The 21,366-nt window shown below is 40.8% G+C and overlaps 1 protein-coding gene across 1 annotated transcript; it reads right to left on the reverse strand.

Annotated features, from left to right (window-relative positions):
* Position 1: 1 nt before the first annotated feature.
* Positions 2-20,401, reverse strand: impg1b (interphotoreceptor matrix proteoglycan 1b). Its single transcript, XM_070921014.1, has 18 exons — positions 20,335-20,401; positions 16,485-16,700; positions 15,088-15,254; positions 14,920-14,948; positions 14,522-14,556; positions 14,367-14,413; positions 14,110-14,259; positions 12,727-12,785; positions 12,240-12,439; positions 11,767-12,138; positions 9,151-9,794; positions 8,592-8,681; positions 3,376-3,595; positions 2,716-2,926; positions 1,593-1,778; positions 1,290-1,473; positions 619-702; positions 2-85 (listed from the first exon to the last, which is right to left on the reverse strand). Exons 1-18 carry the CDS (start codon positions 20,399-20,401, stop codon positions 2-4), a joined length of 3,045 nt encoding a protein of 1,014 aa, XP_070777115.1.
* Positions 20,402-21,366: the final 965 nt, after the last annotated feature.

Consider the following 21,366-nt stretch of genomic DNA (forward strand, 5'->3'; position numbering starts at 1 on the left):
ATCAAAGAACGGTTACTTCGAAACATTCGTTATCTGATGCCCTTAAAACACAGCATGTTCTGTATTCATTTGGCCGTCGCCACGTCTAGAAAGAGACAGGGAGAATGAAAAATGGCTCACTTCAGATGGAATTATACAATAAATGACAGAATACCCTTGTAACTACGTCTACAAGATGAGATCTTTGTATAAATCAATCAAATTTTTACTGAAACTCAAGAAAGGGACTATTTTCCATTGCTCCAAGTACTGATCAACACTGAGCACAGAGTCGTTTCTACATGGAAATTATTTCAAGGCTAATATTTGATTTGATATTTTCCCATAATGGTGTTTTTAGATCATGTTAAAGCTATTGTTTAAATGCTTAAAAGTCAACAGTGATTTGGTTTGTAAGTGAAAAATCAGCGAGGGTTACAGTACATGAACAGATGTTTTACCTTTGCACACATCATAGAGCTGTAAAATATTTCATGTAAAGGTTATTATTATTATTGAATATCAGCAACTCATAGACCATACAGTAGGATACCATACGTTTCTCCCTTTAACTGTTCTGGCAGGATCTTTAAATACACTACAAACTCAACAATCTGATTGTGCTCTCTGGGTCCTCACCTCATTGTGTGGTATACAGTGATGGAAGTCCACCATTTCTGAGACTAACTTTTCGGATCTTGTTGTGTAGAGTTGTCTGGGGATCTGTGGAGAGAGAGAGCAGACGGGGCTCAGTGTTTACGGTGTGCTTCATTAATATATTATAGAAACCAGAGGCACTTCAACCAGATAAACAGATGCAATGTGAATAAAAACAGGCAGCACACTGACACCAGAGAGAAAGATCCACTACAAGAGATTATACCTCCAGTATAGTTCAGTGTTAAAACTCTGCACCTTTGTTGGATTTGGCACAAAGCCTCTTCAAGGTTGTGGATTGTTTTTACCCTAAAATGTTTAAACTGCATTTGATTCTGTGGATCAAGGCCTTTGAGAAACTACTGAAGCTACCCGAGAACCTTGAGCATTACACTACATTTAATTGCCATTAAAGAAGAGTTTCAAACATTGTTTAAGTGATACTAAGAGATACATCAGACAGATTGTCAACTTCGATGGAGAACTTAAAGTTCTAAAGATGAAATATGGAAGATAAGAGCTACACAAAGTTTGCTGCAAGGAAAAGAAGACGAGTATTTACAGAGAGTTTGTTAGAGCGTATTAGTTTATATTTCTGTTTGGTTTTAGTCGTTTAGTCAGTTTAGTCATTTGTGCTGTGCAGCACAGTGTACCTCAATACTCAGATGTATATTTTCAATTGAGGCAAAATGTTCTTGCTCAGACTGTTGGGATTGGGAAGAAGCAGAACTTGAAGGACATGGCAATGTGGACACTTGAGTTAAGACACCATCGTCATTCTCAAACACTGGGTTCACCCTCAAAGTATTCTCAAAGGCATAGGGAGCAAGGGTGTGCCTACAATGTAAGGGGAGAGGAGGTGGTGAATGAAATGCAATACAAAACATCACTGCAAAAACAACACCCTGCGACAAAAAATGGTTCAAAATATAGATAATGAAAGAGCTCGTACTTACACTAAAGTCACAGCCTTTCTGGTGTTTATACATTTCTTGTTAATGAAAATCAAAATGCCAATGACGGCACACACGAGGCAGAGGCTTCCCACGAGGCAGGTTACAATTAAGGGAGGGTCTACCGGCATAGACACCAGCTCGTTGCAGTGTTCTCCATGGTAGTGCCAGTATTTACCTACAGGGCACCTGAAAGAGAAAAATATATATCTATATATCACCCTGAATACACTTCAAGAAAACTGTTTCACTTTGACTTGACCTTTTTAATAATAAGTAATACATTTTTTCTTTCACATTTTCAAGCTTTCCAATTCAAATAAATCCACTAATTATCAACTGAAGGATCAATGCATTAAGTCTTGCCCCAACATCCTGTTTCAACATGAATATATCAAACTAGGGAGGCAAGATGATCTCTGGATGCTTTTTCATTGAGACTTTAAATACACATTGCAGCTGCAAGCTACTCTTGGCTAATATATTCAAGTACTAGAGTTTTGATTGGTTTCCGAACAGTTTGCACATTGGACAACACCCGTCGTATGCCGAATTCAACTGTAAACCAGGAATGAAAACAACACCGAAGGAGTATATAGGAAGCCGTTTTGGTTAGTTAGATTCAGATATGTCATTTTCGGGGCTATATGCAGAGTCACTACATTTGCCAGACAAGTTAGCTGACCTCACTGTTTAATTCTTATTGGTGTATTCAAGAGAAGTCAGTCATCCGTGCTTTAAAAGTTGAAACTAATAGATAGTCATGATCCTCTCCACGGCATCAATATTTGCTTAACGTTTATCTTCTGGGTGTGATAACATAGTTCAAGAATGCAATGTTTTCCAGCAGTCAACTCTCTAAACTTGAATGTCCTTGAATGCACCATCAAGGAAGGGTTTTAAATACAGTCCCTGCTTGTGCTTACAACTGTATTACAACACAATAAAGGTAGAGAAAGTCTAGTAGTGAAACGAATGCAAAGTAATGGCTGCCAAACAGAAAGGAATTTGTAAAGACTCAAGGTATGCTTTCTGAAATGATTAGCAGTAAAAAAAAAAATCAAAACCTCTAAACAAGCCAAGGTCATGTTGTTTCTTTTTCTGTCTTTCGGCAGCTTTTGTGTACCTGCAGGTGGCTCCATGCCCTGGGATTATTTCACACTGGCCTCCATTCAGGCAGTAGTTTGGCTGCACAGTGCAGGTACTCTGACACGGCAGACCGTCCACGGTGCTGTATCCCGGATCGCACAGACACTCGGCCTCCTCAGTCCAGCTGTTCACCACGCAGCGTGAAAACTCATTGCAGGCCAAGAACTTGCAGGGGTCTGCCTGGTCAGCTGAAACCAACAGAGGCAAGAGAGGAGAGGGAAGGTGGGAGGGGTGAAGCAGACGGAAAGAGAGGCGTAGAGGAAACACAGAGCAGAGGGGTCACAGCTCATTTACATTAATGCAGAGTCCGCCTGTCTCTCACTGTCTGAAGATTCAGAGGAGAAATTAAAGGGCACTTTTGATTGATGGGAATGAAGGTGTCTGCTTTCAATAAGGTGTGTTTAATGAGGTCACACACCGTCGTGAACTCTCCCTAGCAAAGAGATGCATCAGATTTACACTGCAAGAGACAGCAGAGTGAGTGTGTGTGCTGTGGACAGGTACTCTGACCTTGTGGCATGAATGAGCATGTCACTGCAAGAACAGTATGGATTTTTTTTTCTTTTTTATGCATGAAGTACTGTGAATGTTTTTAGGGCACAACAGTGATTATACAACATAAGCAAGGACATTTCACCTGGCTCTACTTCCAAGGAGCGACTGTCAATCTCAATGTCGAGCCGCTTGGATGCGGCGCTGCAGAAGTCTTCGAGCACACAGTGAACAGCTTCTGTGACGTTATAAGGTACGGGTTTGTCCAGTTTCATCCTGCTGTTCACCACAACACTGCCGTTCCTAAAGTTGAGAATTTCCAGCTGCTTAAATCCAGTCAAATTGGATTGTAGATATGGCAGAAGCTGCGGGGGGGAAGGAAGAGGAAACAAAATTAATTCAGATGTAATTAGTTTATTCAACTATTCTCTTTTAATTTTTCAGAAGATGCACTGAATTTTCTAATTTCTCATAGAATATAGCGTTCCTTGAAAGCAACACTCATACAAGATTGGTTTCATCATCCAGGGTAAAAAGGGAATCATTCTGGATCTTAGGAGGACAAAGATTTCCACTTGGATGTTTGGGTTAATGAAACGATGTCAGATTCATGTCAGTGTCAAGTGTCAGTAAAGATCTGTGTCCTCCTGAGAGGAAGGCCAGAGACCACATTTACCTGTGGTTGTACTTCCACAACGACAAGGACTGAGGTTGTCGTAGCACGGCTGATTTTGAATTATTCAGGTCACATTTTACAGTGTGAATGCTATGAATAGTTCATAATTAAATTTTGATGCAAGCATGAAATCCTGCCATTACTGCGCTGACTGTGTAATTAGATCCAGAACAAAATTAGGGTTTGGTTTATAAGCATTACTATAGGAACACAGAACGTGCTAATTCTAGTCACCGAAGAGCCCCGAGAACACATAATGAAAAAAGATCAGACACTTAAAAAAGACTTGCATGACATCAAAGCTGTCACAAGTCCAAAAGAAATACATAATGTATGCTGTTTGGTGAAGGCTTTCAGCAGTAACACATGCATGCTATATTGTTGGGTCAAGTATCTCTGCATTATCCTACCTATGCTGCTCTGCAAAGCTAAAACGCAGGAACTACATAGGTGTTCAAGAGAAACAGAAATGTGGAAGTTTGGGGGAAAAAAAGTAAAAACCAAATTGCAGCAAGACTCCGGCTACAGGCTACCTGGTGAGCTAGCCCTAGCTAATGCTAACTTAACCACCTTTCCCCACCCGTTTCCTGCAATTGATGCACAGCATCACCAACACCTGGTTAAAAAACATCTGTGCCATAAAAACAAACCTATACAGCCACATTTTACCTCACATCTTACCATGTTCCACATGGTTGTGTTTAAAAAATATTCCCACAGACTCAGACTTGCAGCTCAGAGAACTGAGAAACCAATCTATGAAGACTATGGACTTGGACTGATGACAGGGATATTTAGGCGGGGAGGAAGTCAACCAGCTCAAGTAATGGACCTGCATCAATGTTCATCGATCTGTACCGCTCTCCTTCCAGCCACTCCATGTTCACTACAGACGAGGCAAACATCAAACTGCAGCAGTGTGAGGGGGAGAGATTACGGTGCTTTAGCTGGCCTGGCTGTCGAGGGGGAGATAAGAGGCCTTAAGGAGCTCTGCTCTGATCGGGTTACTTCACTTATCACTTGCAGACAGTTTACTGAGGGCTAGTTCCCTATAGCTAATAGTCTCTGAGAAAAAGAGGGGAGTACAAGAGGGTTCGACATCCCGAACAGTCTGTAGTACGACTGGGCACACGGCTTGCTGTTTGGTCATCCATTTGTCTCAATGCAGAATGTCAAGTATTACATGTATACTGTAGATTAGATACTTATCAGTAGCTCTGTTGTCTTCCACACAAGGTCAAAGCCGAGTTCTTTCGCAACAAACCTCAGTGCAGTCTGTTATGTGGACTAAGGAATGATAGAGATACTGTAGATTTCTTTCTCGCCTATATAGGCTACAATTTAATTTAAAGAAATGTGGACAGCATGGCACAAACACAACCATAATTTCAGTCTCTGACACAATCACATATGCTTCTCCGAGGTTACACATGTATCTACTGGTTCTTGTTTTGGAAAAACCTGATGAAACATCCCGTCTCTGATGTCAAAAAAAGAAAAGTCACAAGGAATATTCTGCTGCCGTGAAAATGTTAAATAAAATAAAGTCATTCCAACCTCCATGTCCAATTTTATTGGTTGCTTCACAAACCAGTAGGTACAGGAGTAATGGTGGCAAAGGCAAACAGGGGGGACTGCAAGCCACTGGAGGCTAATGGTTCATATATATATATATATATATATATATACATGAGCGACAGCGAATGTACAGTATCACAAATGGGATCCAATATCCAGCAAAACATTATGTCCATTTAAATGGGCTGCAGAATATATATTATTTAACATTTCTTCATTATTGTTCCTGCTATTTTTCTGTGATTTATAAACCAGCTTGGACCAGCTTTAAATATTTGTCTAAAAGTGTCCCTTCTCTACCTACATAGCCCATTTAAAGGAAGATATATTGACTATTCCTACTGGAATAGTGACATTAGACAGTATACGGCAAATACTCACCAGTTCAAACGTCTGACCACATTTGTTTTGCCAGGAAGCTAAATACATTGATTAATGAGGAGAACTGCAGAAACCACGGTTTGGGCAACCATTAAAGATTGGAGATGGAGTGTTATTTTCATTATTGCTTTGGATTTCTGTCTGTAATATTTATATGTGCATGTAATATGTGTCTATGTCTCCCTACTACTTCATATTGTATTCTCTGCTCCAGTGCAGACATTGATTTTTTCTACATCTGCAAATGGTAATCAATCAAAACAGATACAATTCATATCATGAGCCATCAAACCTAAACTCTATTATTGAGAAAATTATCAAAATATAACACATTATTACCAGTTTATCTTAACGCAGAATGCTGGTCACTCTCTATGAGAAAACTAAGCCCACCTGCCCCAGTAGCTCACATTCCCTCTGCTCCTTGGCAGTGCAGCAAACACACAATCCAATTTGTATCGACGCACCTCCTCAGTTTGAGGCTGAGGCCTTTACGTAACTCGGAGCGCAGGGCACCTCTGAGCGAGCCTAAAAATATGTCCTCTCCGTCAACCTCGGGGTAAGCTTTGAAACTAAATGGGGATGTCAAGTGATGCTTCTTGCTTTGATGTACGCTAATAGGTGCAGGTTTAAAGAGACACAGTCCTCACTTGCTTGCCAGCAGCTAATGCAAATTTAAAACTCTTACTTAGAGAAAAAGAGCCACGTAGCCTATTAGTCATAACTAATGGAACAAAAGCATTGATTACAAGTATGTGCATTGGGTTCATACTCAAATTCTCCAAAACAAAATTACCTTGACCAATCTGGGATCTATTTTATTATTTTATTTCATTGTCTTGTTGCCTTTCGGAGGAAATACAAATAGTATGTCTATAATACCAGATAACCAACACAGTAATACTACTGCAACATGCATACAGATGTCCACACAAGCCTGACTGATGTCGCACTAAGCAGATTGGAACCATTAATAGCACGATGTGTGTGGTGCTGGAACTGACCAGAATTACTTAAAGCTTCTTACCACAAGTCACAAACCTACAATGACAAAGGCAGACCCAGGTCTCATGATTCAGACTATCCCTGGGCTAGTTTGCACTCTACCATGTACAAAGCATCACAGTTTTAGCAACACAAAATGCATAAAGCTGCATGACTTTCCTCTTAGGTTTACTAAGCCTATTATCACATTATTCTGCTCCGCATTGATTTATTTATTCATTCATTCCCTGTGCAAGTTTATAAGGCTTCAAACATGTACAAACACTGTTATAACAATCATCAGTACATGCTACATTATGATACAATGCAACTTCTACAAGCAGCATCTCTATAGTTTATCACACCAGAGAGCTTGTCTGTACAAAGAAATGACAGCAGATGTTTTGCTTACAGTGTTGTTCTTTAAAGGAATATTTCAACATTTTCTGAAATAAGCTTATTTGCTTTCTTGCCGAGAGTTAGATGAGAGTGTTGATACCACTTAATATAAGGCTACTTCAAGCAGCCAGTTAGCTTAGCTTAGTATAAAGGCTGGAAACAGGGGGAAACAGCTCATCTGGCTCTATCAAAAGGCAACAAAATCCACCTACCAGCACCTCTAAAGCTCAATTTTTTCAATCCACACAAAAATCAAAGTGTAAACACGACAATTTGTGATTTTACAAGTGGGTTGTGGGAATGTGTCTGATCATTTCTTGGCCAGGCATTTCCCTGAGTCTTGTTGCCATTGTTAGGTTCCTGGCAACTTGTGGTGACGCTATCAGAGACGAGTAAAGAGCTTTAGAGGTACTGGTAGGGAGATTTTGATAATCTTTGGATAGAGCCACGCTAGCTGTTTCCCATTGTTTCCAGTGTTTATGCTATACTAACCTAACTGGCTGCTGGCTCCAGCTACATATTGAATGAACAGATATGACAGTGGTATCAATATTATCATCTAAATATATGTGTCCAGACAGAATGCGGGGCGAAACGCATGATTGGATATGAGGTCGATGGTAGGATGCGAGTGGGCACAAATAGACACAAATTTGCCCGAGGTGGCGCAAACTGAGGCGTATATGCATCTGTGTGAGTTGGAAACGTTTCAACTTGAGAGAAAAATATGCACTTATTCCGGTATGAATCTAGTGCTACTTCATAAATGTACAGAGAAGGAAAAGGAGAAAGACTGGAGTAAAGTAAGAGAAAGAACTCGAGCACGAACAAAAAATCATGCACCGACCACAGACATGATCGGATGCTACTGTAGCTACCGTACAGCTAATACTTGTATAAACAGCTACAAACGGCCCAATTGTCAGATTTGCGTGAATAACACGAGGCAAAAATTAACTTTGCTTTCTGTCTGTTTTTATTTTTCACAGCCTGAACTTTAGGCAAATCCCTTTCAGACACTTTACAAAATGACTTGCTGAAATATGAGTCAAACAGAATCTAAACAGTCCCTGAAAAAGCAAAAACAATTCAAAAAATTAAGGCAAAACACGCCATAGCAAGCAATATCAGAACCAGACTCAAAGATAAAACCAATGGACAGCTGCAGCATGAAGATCTAATGCCTAGTGTAAGGACAAAAGCAAAGCTGAGTATTTCAGAAATGTTAGGTGCTTTCAGATTGTTAGATACTGCATTTCGGAAAGGTTAGTTAAGAAATAGAAAGGTCATATGCTCTCTCTGAGGCATTGGAGATGTAGTTCCAATATGGAAAAAAAAAATACCGGTATGGAGGCTAAAGTCGTCTGTCTCCTAAGCCCAGATTTACTGGAAGCTCCAGGGTTTGGCGAGTTTCTGGACCCAGAGTGCTGTGTCTGAGTGGAACAGAATCATTCTTTACACTGCTGACACAATGGCTCCTCTGAAATTAAAGCATTAGCATACTGCAAATTTGATCAAGAATTTGCTCATTGCTAAAAAGCCTTATCACACTTTTTTTTATTTTTTTTTTTTAAAAAATGAAGAATTGAAGAAAAAATATATAGATTTATCATAATTTACTTTAAATTTTAGGATTTAAAAAAAGCAGCAGTGAGGATAAGGCTTACTGCAAAGTGCATCCTCACTGTGAAGGACAACAAGATTTAGACTAAGCAACAACCAGGGGCTACAACTAAAATGTTTTTACTCTTACTGAACTATAATCTAAAACCAAAGTTTAACAGTAAACTGTATATTGCACCAGTGTACTTATATCACACATTTCAGCTTGGACTACAAAAGCAAATATGAGAATGAAGCATGCAAAAATATGATATCCAGCACAAAAGCTTGTGTACCTACCAGCTCAAGAAAGGTATTCTCCAGTGATTTATACTCTGGGGAGCTCTTGTTGAACAGGTCATCAGAAAACATCATGTTAGTGACCCTCAAGCTAAAGAAAACCACTAACTCTTTGTTTTTATCCATTGCGGTCATCAGAGGGGTGCTGGCTTGTCTCATGGCCGGTGCGGCCGTGGATTCGTACGGGCGTTCGTCGGACTCTGAGGGGAATCCACTACCACTCTCTTCTTCCAGAGGTTCGGTCACTTCCGCCTCTGTCCCATTCTGACTTGACCCTACATCCTCTTGAATGTTTGAGTTCTCAGGAGGCAGGTCTGTTGAGGCCAGGGTCGCTCCACTGTGCCCTCCACTAGACTGATCTCTGTCTTCAGGAGCTTCACCGCTCTCTGCAGGGGATGGCCAAGGCTCCACATCTGTTTCTGGTTCAATGCCCTGAACAGCATCCTCATGAGATGACGAGACTGAGACTGCTGCTTCTGTGACAGATATTTCAGTAACTGTGGGATCTGTAGACTCTGGCAGGTCAAGGTTAACCTCAGGAGGTCTATTAGTAATTACTTCTTCTGGTTGAGAGTCTGGAGTTGCCAGGGGAAGGTCCTCATTCTGTGGCTCTGAAAGTTCATCAGGGACATCTGGTTCAGGTCCTTGTAAAATAAAACATATCAGAAAATAAGTTTTATATCCAGAGGGAGCTACTTTGTGCATGAAAGAAATTTACAGGTACACTATTGTTATGTACAGCTAAGATTGCAAATGTAGCCAGGACACATCTGTTTCAGCTGATAGTTAGCTTACCAGAACCCATTATATCTCACTGCTTGGATGATGCCTCCACTGCAGCCATTGTGCTATGTATTCCATGTTAACCCATTGATGCACAGTTTCCACATTTTGTTTCCCTTGAAAGATATAGTTCGACATTTTTCCAAAAGTCAGATAAGAAGATTGACACCACTCTCATGTTTGTGAGTTAAGTAAAGAGCTAGAGTCAGGAAGCAATAAGCCTAGCATAGCATAAAGACTGGAGGCAGACTCTCTCTAAAGTTCAAAAATACTCTCACCAGCACCTCTAAAGCTGAATAGTTAGCATGTTTTAATGGTGTTTGTTTAATCCACACACAAACAGAAATGTGTATTTTTGGGAAGTAGTGTGCTGTAACTATTTCTTAGCAAACAATATCCAAATGGCATTATTAATGCGGAGTCTTGCTGTCAGAGTGAGGTTGCCGGCCAACTAGCACCTCTGCTACTTACACAAATAGTGACACAATGTAACTCAACGTTTTTACATTACTGTATGTCTACAGATTGACAGATGAGAACAGTGGGTGGATTTTTGAATTTTTCCCCCCTGCTTCCAGCCTTTATGCTAAGGTAAGCTAAGTTGCTAAGAGTGGTATCGACCTTCTCATCTAACTCTCACAAAGAAAGAGAGAAAGCTTATTTCCCAAAACTATTCCTTTAAGGTTCTTCTAATAATCTCATGTCACTGCACCGATCTATCAAATTAAAATACTGTAGATGTCTTGAGCATCATTTTAAACACATTTCCCAAAAATTCAGCTTCACAAGCCACATTTGGAAACTCCCCTAGAATTTAAATTGAAGTCCTGCAGGTTTGAACAAAATTTGGCTGCACAGCAGGAGTTTGTAATGACTCGACCACCAGCAGGCCGCTGCTTTTTAATGGGTTTTAATATGATGTATTGCCCCAGCAGGGAGCATCTCCATGCCCAAAACCAAACCACCAAGTCTAATATTACTGCCATTTCTATTTCCTATGAGAGGTGAGTGTTCAGTGCAGATATGTATGGGTAAAAGAAAAAAAGAAATAGGTCACTCTTTATTTGGACAGTCCGGTGCTGTTACTCACTATCGAGTCTGGAGTTTCACGAGTAGAATAAAGTTTACAAACATGTATTACACAGTTAAAGTTACTCTCAGGGTTGGGGTCAATATCAAAAAATGGGCAGGTGTTGATGCATAATGTGTAGATATAGACAAAAAAAGGGAAAAGATACTTTTTCATCACCCAGTAAGTGTGGATCAATACTTGACTAATCAAATAAAGCGTTGTTAAATTGTAATACAATAAAATGAAGCACAATTTAAGTTCAATCACTAAGTTAATTGTTTACTCTTTAATGCTCCACTCCCTCTTTCAATAAGTTACTTTCTGGCTTTTTTCTATTGTCCTGCTTTTATCCAATTACTTTTAGATATTTAGAATTTTCTTTGCTCAACTTCTTACCTTCTTACTTTTCTAGATCAGAGATGTTTTCACTTTGTATACCCTGATCAGCTGTATTTTTGTGTCTCCTGTCCATAACAACAATGAGCTCATCCTCCCACCGCTTTCCCACCATCAGCAGAATCAAGACCAGACCATGATGGAAAAGTGTGGGTTAAGTTGCGGTTAAATCCTGAGGTTCTCTCTGTTTTCTGTCAATAGCTCTAAATCGAGTCCACACCACAATCTAAAGTTTTGTTAATCAATAAAGCTTTGAATTCTTAGACATGTCTCTCCTGATTGAACGTCAACATCCTGCTTTAAAAACAAGATTTAACGTGAAGTAACCTTACCGTCTGTCACCTGCTCTTCAGGTTCAGCCTCACCTCCATCATCATGTTCAGTTGGTGGTGTCTCCTCCATCTCTGGCTTTGCTTCCTCTTCTTGCTCTGTGATAGTTTCCAGTGTTGTGCCAGGCGTTATAATGCCGCCGGGCTCCTCAGCAATATACTCTGTGGATTCCTCCTCTGCTGCTGCCATCAAAGGAGTCTCATCAGTGGCAGCAGAAGTGGTTTCTGGGAGGATGTTTGGGATGAAAGGCACAAAGGTGTGTGTTTCAGGTTTGATTGTAGAAGCTTCCAAAGAGTTTTCTATCACTGCCACAGTGGGGAAGAAACTTTGGGTGGGGGTACTGTCCTCAGATACAACGCTCTCAACAGGGTTCATGCCGAGCTCCCCAACTGGATACACTGTGGTTACTGAAAAGGACGAGTTAAAACATTTATACAGCTTTAAAATCATACTCTGAGCACTAATTTATTACTTATTCAGTTGAATGTGAGTATAATATTGTGCTTACCAGCCTCAAAGCTGAGTGTCTGTATGTCCAGCGGTAGTGACGGCTCCTGTTTTAAGGCCTTCACGATGATTTGCTTCAGTTTAGGAGCGTTTACGTCCTCGTGTGCCTCTGTGTCAGGCTCCTCAAGACCATCAGGTTCATCATTGAGCTCTGTTTCTCCATTAAAGACCACAGCGTAACGCACGGACACATCCTCTGAGCTGATCAACACAACAAATCGCGTCAGAAAGCCTCATAACAGACAGACATTGCTGGTAATGGATGTCTAAGGCAGACATTTCTGAGTCACATCCCAAAAGAGGATATTTTTGGGGATGTTATAGTTTCTCTGGAGACTTGAGCAAGAAAACACTTCAATAAAAGTCAGTCTAAGAAATTTATGTTTTGAGTCTCTTAATTTATTTACTGTGTTGTTTTGTCAAAATCAATCATTATTACAAAGCACAATTATAGTGCCAAACCTTTAATAAAACTTGATTCAACCCACCGAAATCCCACAACACGAATCTCTTTGAATCCTGGAACTTTTTCAAACACATGAAGCATCTATACAAAGAAAAACAAGACAGTCAGAATGACATAGATGTGAAAGAAACATGAGCATCAGTAAAAACGTATATCAATATTTAGTGATTTTATAACTGAAGAATTAATGCTGCTTTATGGGTTTGGAAACCTCAGTCCTACATTTAAGCCTTGCTTAGTTGATTGACAGAAAACAAATAAGTAAGTAAAACTGGCAAACATTCCCTGGTTTTAGTGTCTCAAATGTGAGAATTTTATGATCTTCTTTTGGACGGTTGCTTGGACAAAACTATACAAACATCACCTTGCACTGAGGGAAATTTTGAAGGCTCAGTGTTGCAGGTAACGGATCTAAACGCGTGGCTTAGAGGCACACAGGTTATATTAAAAGGATCACTGTGTCCACAATTGAAAAAAGGGAAGAGAAGAGAAGTGAAGTGGCCTGTATGTGTGCCAGGGAGCTGATTAGGGGATTGGGAACAGGTGTGTATTTGGGTGTGGAAGTCATGTGATATCTAAAGGTGGAAACACTGAGAAGTAGTGCAGGAACAGGGCACGGGAGGCCAAGCAGGTTCTGACATGACGGCATGAATTAGCGGCTGGCAAACTGACAACACGTAAAACGTGACAAAAGTAATATTAAGAACTGGTAGTAGCCATGACAGCCACATGTAGATGCAGTAACTCGACAGTATGAGCAATAAAAAAACAGTTGTTGTTGAATAAGGTTATCATTTTTGCATCACCTTTCCATAATGGATGGCTGCACTGTTTAATTCTTTCAGCCAACACACAGTTCTTTAAAAAAAGAAATGATATGCTATAATGCTTTTACACCAGCAGAAGTGATTCCTTAGAGCTGTGGTTGGAGTCTCAGTCTATGCCTTCTTTAGTCGGGGATAATCTATATGATTAGACCTTACTATTTCAGGCTTGTGGTCATCTAGGAGTCTTACCTAAAGTCCCTCGGTTGCAACCTTAAAGCTGTTAAATCAATCAAGGTGAGTTTTACACTTAACAATACAATGCCATAGAAGCTGGCAATCACACTGATGTCATCTTAAGACATCTTGCATGATGATACAACACTGCTGTGAGGGAATGGTTTTGTTTTGAAGGGAAGGATATAGGCGGAGACAGAGGAGGATATTTTGTCGGCGGAGAGGTTCCAGGTGATAAAACAGCTGTTGTGTGAAGTACTGTCTCTCAGTAAGATTTTTTTTAAGCTTTTAAAACACAGCTCTGCTATCAAGGGGCTTCCTGTGTTTGAAGGAAGGCAATGCAGACAGCTGGGAGGCCTGCTAACATTTGCTGTGGGTCTGTAAACTCACACTTTCGCTCTCACCTTGTCTGTGAGCTCCCGGGTGATGTCATTGTACCTTGGAGAGTCTGGGTCACTGAGCAGCTTGCTGTACGTCGGGTCAACGATGATGACGCTGAACTCAACAATGTACTCCTCGTAGTTCTCTTTTATCATGTTGGGATCTTCTAGGATCTGGCAAAGAAAATCCAAATGACGCTGTTATTAGACTGGTGCCTCCTGAGTTTAGTGAATATTCAAAACTGTCGAATATTATTCTGAAACTTTGTGTGTTAACTTACCACGTCGGCCTCAGTTGGTAGCAGAATCAGTGGGGGTGTCCAGGTGCCTGAGACAAAACAGCAACTCACCTGGTCATTTATTGACAGCCGTTACGTTCATCAAGTAATTCAATTGCTCTCATTGAACAGTATTGATGCATTAGTGTCCAACTCACATTCCCTTCCTGGCTCTGGGGTTCCAGCAACAAATCTGGAAGTAAAATAAGATACTTAGTTATGAAAATTTTGAGCATTTGCTGTACTTAATGTGTAAGGTAGTCAAGAATCCTTATGCTTAAAATCAATATTTATTTTTGCATAATATCCCCAATTTTCCCTTTGGTGGCAAAGGTTTACTTGGTTTGAACGTCTGTTAGGTGCTAATAGCTTTTCTGATGCTTTCATTGTCTCGGGAAATGAAAACATTGATAATTATTTATCACTTTGCACTGTTGAAAACAGACAAATAATGTTTTCTATGAACAGATTTTGGTTTAAAAGTGTATTCTAAAAGAAATTACTGCATAAACACAAAGGAAGCTTAACACAATATGGGAAGGAAGTTTGCACATACCCTTCACTTTCAGCTTGCTCGGCTACTCTCTGGAAATAAGAAACAAGATATCAGCTATCACAGATTTACACTGAAGATTGACAAGAAAGTAGGCATGCAGTATGAACTATATTGTCATAAAAGTGGACTGAAAGTGAAGTGAAAGTATTTGGGGTGTATTGGACTCACTCTGGCCACCATGTCCAGATGCTCCTGAGAGCTGCTGAAGTTCTGGGCCAGGTCGTCCATGCAGAGGTTTTCATGCTGGCAGGTGTAAACCCAGGCTCTGTACTCCTCTGAGTTCGGGACTCTGTCCAAGAAGATCCGAAATGCTTCCCAAATCGCTTCCTGACAAACTGAAGAGATATCACATAATTGTGTGGATGTTTTCTTTTGACTCTTCTCAGAAAATATTGGAAAATACATCAAACTCAAAAAAAAAGTCATAATCTTGTGTTATGAAATTACATACAAAGGATGATTAGACATGGCATTTCATATATTTATAGCAAGGGAACACAGGATGGAAATGACAGCATGGCAAAATCAAATAACTGAGGATAAAGAGGATCGTTGGTATTGATCTTGGCATCGCTGCTTGTGAGGAGGTTGTTGTGATTTAGCAATTTATCTAAAGATTAGCTTTTCAACATTAACATTTCAGTGCAGTTTACATATGAATTCACAGCACATAGCAGTCTACAATGCCACAACGCTACAATAAATCACAAAATATATTCAACATGATGTGATTGGGACAGCACAAAAAGGTAGTAATGCCTGTTTCAGGAAATGTCAAACTGTATATTTAAGTCTCTGCATGTCCGTGACATTTTTTTGTGAATATTAAAATCATGAGCACAAAGACCCCCTCAAGCTACAGTATGTTTTATCTGCGTCTGTGGGGGGAAACAAGCTCCACATTGTCCAATATCTTGATGCCTGTGGGAAATTTATTCTCTGACAAACTCATTTCTGGAGCGATGCGATTACTTCCAATACACCAAATTAATCTGCCTCATTTTAAAATCACACGCCACAGCAGCTGTCGTGGAACAATTTGAATTACTAAGCATTTGTAGCAGCCAGGGTGGCAATTTTGCCTCTCAAGCCATCTCTCTCAGACAAAGGATATTTGCATATAACTTCATTATATCAAGTGCTTCACTATATGTATCCCTAAAGTCAATGAAACGGCTTCAGGACATCATTCAGTGGTATCATGTCAACATCACCAGGCTCTAAACAATTAAGACAAACAACAAACATCTACATTGAGCTACATGCATGTGTGTGTACATGAATTGAAAGGATTTAGAGAATCATACACATCTGAGAGGATTAGATTATCTTTTTTATCCTCTTCACAAAAAGCTCCAACTGCAAAAAAACAGAGCCGACAGCTATTTATCCACCTGCTGATACATCTCTATTTGAGATGTGTGTGTTTTATTCTCTTTTGATGGAGAGTCAGTGTTAGGAAAGGCTTGTTCATGTCACTGTACGATGCTCAGTCACAATTATGCAGAAAGTTGAAGTTCAGAGAGTTAATTCACAGTGTAAGCTCACATCAAAGTTCCTTTTACCTCTGAGTTTGTAATAGGTCCGGTGGCTGCCGATGACTGCTTTCATCGTCTCCTGGGGACACACTTTGACCCCCGTGCTGAAGAGCGCTGACCTCTTCGTCCGATGTCCGTCCTGCTCCACTCTGACATTTGTGGTGTGTCTGACCGATCTGGAGGCCTCTAGAAAGTGTCGGTACTTCACATCCCTGAGTCCAGAAAAACCGTGCTCGCGAAGGTCTGTAAGAGCAGTGAAGCAAAACGTTTAGGAAGAAATATAATAATGTGGCCTCGTTTTTACAGCATTCAGCACATGAAATATAAGTAAACATAAAACATCTGAGGACTTTGTGATAAGTAACTGAAATGTTATTGACTATCATGAAAGTGTGAGGTTTCTCACTCAGTAGTACAAAGTGTTTCTGTGGATGATTGTTACAGTTACAGCTGAGAGGTGATAATACAAAGCCAAAGCACTCTTTGTGGTAATTGCTCTGTATTAGTGACATAATTTAATTGCTCTGTATTAGTGACATACTGAACTTACTGGAGTAATTGAATGATGTGTATTAGTTTGTTTCACTGGCAATTTCAATTTAACAGCTTCACAATTTAATTACTTGTTATATAAATGCTGATACAAACACAAAAATCTTGGATTCCAAAAATCCTTCTAATATTAGATTATTGATGAAGTAGCCATTCATTTAAAACATGTTGCCTTTGCCTTTACTGCTGGCAACAGAGTACTCTTTAAGTTTGCTTTATCATAAGCAGAGCAAAGTGTCGTTTTAAAGGGGCACACAAAGATCAGTTTAACTGTCACAAGGAGTACTACTCATCCTGTGAAAACAGCAACAACCCTGGCGATGTCGCAGTGATGTCATCAGGGTCATCTCAGGTTGGGCTTTAGACTTTAAGGTTTTAACAGAAAGCCTGTCTTATGAACTGGGGCGTTAACCAGGCATGGTTAAATTGTGCAAGAAGTGCAATACTAAATCACTGTAGTACCCTTTAAATATCAACCCTTGTTAGTCTTGTAGTGTGTATCCAGGAATCAGGCAGTCAACAAACTACCACTCAGGAGTACTTCATTTGACAGAAACTTAATCCAACAAATTACCTAATGGCATCTGTCCAGCAGTCTTACTGTAAGTTAACTGCTGCTTGCTCTGCCACTGCCTCTAAATAGCATCTGGCTTTGCAGTAAAAAGTATATTATAGATGGAGGGTCCCTCAGAAACAACTCTTGATGCGTGATTTTTGTAACTCTTTAAGATGCAATGAGTGATTTGAGCTTTTAAATTCACTGTAGTGCCCTGAAGCTTTGAGGGGCTAGTTTGTGACTGACAGGATATCATTTTGAATGCTAGGAAAAAGCACAGATGTGTAGAGAGTAAGTTACACCTCTCCTCTCTAAGGAACGGTTGAGGCGACTCGACCCACGTTGCATCACCGAAGCTGCTCCGTGGCCAACAGTGTAAGGAAGAGTTTGTACTGGGGAGCGTCCAGGTGTGTGCGGAAATGCACGCATGTGGATTACAGCTGAAAAAAAGATGTGCGTGCAGAGCAATCCTTAAAGGGATTACAATGAGGTGCAGGTGGATACCCAGCTGATTTTTAGTGGTTAACAAAAACAATTCTGTCACACGTAAACATTCGAGCAATAACACAGACACAGACAGGCCTATTTCCATAAATTACATCACTGAGATGCTGCACACATTATGAGGAGAAGTGCCCCAATTTTCTAATCACCTTAGTAAAGAAAACAAGCTCAGTCACCCTGCTGCGGCATTACAGGAAGGTAATTCCACACCATTACACAAGCCAGCGTGCCAGTCAACACTCTCCAACACAGTCACCCCATTGAATAAAGCTATTTCAGAAAGAAAGGCACTCATTGTGATGCCAGGTGGCAAACCTCAGTGGACTTTTTAAGACAATAAACCAGGATTTATAAGCCCCAAAACACAAACTCGAGGTCATCGGACCCGAGTAACGTGCCTTCTCTGGATTAGGGAACAGAATGAAGGTTACAGAAAAATAAAAAGAGCAAATGAGTGTAAATAATGTAATCACTGTTACACTGGCATCAGACACAGAGCTTTTAAACTGGAGATGAGGCATTTTTGTGAAGATAAACAAGACGGGGGAAATCTTTCTGCATTAATACTGCATCTCTACGACAGACATTAAGTTGTGCTAACTAAACGTAGCCATGTCCAGCATGGTGGACGAAGAACAATAATACAAGAAGAGTCCAGAGAGTGTCAAGCAACAGCATGTTGCAAGCTGCAAGTGTGTTTATTTGCATTTGCATGAGTGGACACAATATCATAAACACGTGTGCAAGCAAATCAATGTGCTGGATATGTCAGACATTTAATGATTACAGTAGCGTAACAGTGATTCATTCTCTCAGACTGTTTATGTCATTTGTTTTGTTGAAGGTGATGTTACATTATTATTATCATTGTGAGTTGTTGCGAGACGTGGGTGGTCAACCCTATAGCACTATTATAAGTCATAGTTTACAGCGGTTGTTGCATTGCATATATAGATTTGTGTTGTTGACATTGTGTCCACATATGTATTGTGCCATGTGTTGCCATAGCATAACTGAAGTAGGAATTAGAATTGAACTCAAATTTAAGCGCAGAAAATGTTCACAATACAGGCATTCATTGATGTTTCGCTTGACAGGACAAGAAAAGGAAAAAAAACAGTGTTGTTGAGAGTATTATACATAAATAATAACCTCTACAATGAACAATATTGTTTTCCTCAAATCCAAACATCGCCCAACACCAAGAACATGCAAAGAATGTGTGGGCACTGACATTGTAGCCTTGTGGGCAAATATCCCCCAGTTTAGTGTCAGTCAGGCCCATTCACCAGACAAAAACCTTCCACTTCCAAATATTTCTGCAAGTAAAGGGGGTGGCCTGAAATTTAGCCAAATCATGTGTGTTTTTATCACAGTCACGCCACCGAGACAACATTTGAATGGGTTTTTTGGGGGAATCGGTAAGCTTGAAGCCTGATTTGCACATGCAGAGACACGAGGGCCTGAGCGAGAAGAGGAAGTGTTTGAGCGGGCCTTAATGCCCAGTGCAGCAGCAAAAAGGCCTCACAGCAGAATTACAAGCCAGAAAAGATTAGTGTCCTGCGACACTGGGAACAGAATGGCTTTTGTTTCCTTCGGGATAATGAGCTCACCCGGGCACATCACACTGAACAAGACAACCAGTGCGGACGCAAATGTTATCACTGGTGAAATGATGCTATCTTTCCCAGTCAGCATGCATTATATGTCTCAGCCCGTTTTAATTCATGGTGAATATTCATGACCGAGTGGCTCGCTGGCTGCTTGACATTTTTCTGAAAATCTCCTGTTTGAGGATGAGCTAGCATTTAGTAGTTTGCAGAGGGAGCTCTTTAAATAGCAGAGTCACCAACATACTTCTAAGTGGGAAACCCTGTTGCCCTTGAAGTGGATCACCACCTCTCTTCAAGTCTTATGTCATGCAGTAGAATCTCATTGTTAGAAAACTTGCAGGAAGGTCCTTACACCAAAGGACGATCTGTCATCAACTGAAGTTAAAGTAATATGGAGAGTGACCTTTTCAGTCATCCTTGTGGCCGGTGCGCCAAAAAAGTATTTAATTGACAGAATTACATCTGCACTCACTAAAGCAGAGTTAGATTATTGTAACTTTGTTCAGAAAGCGAGTTTTGCAGCAGTCACACATTTAACTACTGCAACCTGCTATGTGAAAACAAACAGCATCTCATTCCCCAATCATAAAACAAAGGCAATAACTGAAAGAAAAATCTCAGATATGTTAACGGGAAGCCGCTGGATTCTTACCTTTGATTCGACTTGCTTGGAGGGTAAACAGACACAAAGTGAGGAATAGTCCTGACTTCAAAAGCATGATGGGCTAATTTATGTGGTTTTCAAGCCCGAAGTTGTCATTTGTAAAGAGACCGTTGCAAACAACAGTAAAATCCAGAATCTCTTTATCTTGAGTCCATTAGCAGAGTGTGCAAAAGTCTCCTCGTCGGTGCTGACAAGGTCTTCAGCTTGTTAGGAGTTCAGTCCACTCCTGTGTGTGTGTGTGTGTGCTCCAGCTCAGTTCTTCAGCAGCAGTTATTTCCTGGATGCTGTTGGATCCCTGTAGACAACAGAGGTGGCTGCATGGATAGATGAGCAGAGGGGAGCGAGGGAGGGAGGAGAGACGGTGAACGGATGGAGTTTTGGCTCAGGAGTTTCCTTCTGCGTTGTCAGTGTGACAACAGTGACGAGGTTAAAAAAGCAAGCTCCGTTCTGAGTCTAATCTCTTTACCTTCTTCTTGCTGCTTGTAATCCCTGCGGGGCCACGTGGCCGCCCGGCCTCATCCTGTTAGCCACCTTCTGGACCCTCATCTGTCAGCTGAACAAACTTGGAGAGCTGCCAACCAGCCCGGACCAGATAACTACTCCCCACAGTCTCCCCCAAGTTGATCAATGACACCCGGCCTCTTTGAGTGTCCGCCTCTGCATGCCATTGTCCCACCGCCTAACTCATCCTCCTCTCCCCTGGGTGCCCACAGCAAATCCCTGTCTGTCAGGCCAGCAATTTTGGGTGCCAAGTGAGGTCAGGTTTGCGGTTTTGTTCTGAACTGTACACCCAGCTACCAGTTAAACAATGTGGCTCATTCTTACTCTAGCTGGACAACCAGGTTCAGGCTTCTCCTCTGACTGTACAGTTCAGTGTCTACATGTAACCCTTCCTTTCTCCTGTGTTTTGGCTGGGGGAGATGCGCCTGTTTGATCCTCCTCCCCGTTATCTGCACTCTCCACTGTGAATAAGGCTCCTCTCTTGTCCCATCCAAAGCAGGATGAGGACAGTCTCTGCTC

This window comes from Enoplosus armatus, chromosome 15, assembly GCF_043641665.1.
Source record: "Enoplosus armatus isolate fEnoArm2 chromosome 15, fEnoArm2.hap1, whole genome shotgun sequence".
Classification (NCBI taxonomy): domain Eukaryota; kingdom Metazoa; phylum Chordata; class Actinopteri; order Centrarchiformes; family Enoplosidae; genus Enoplosus; species Enoplosus armatus.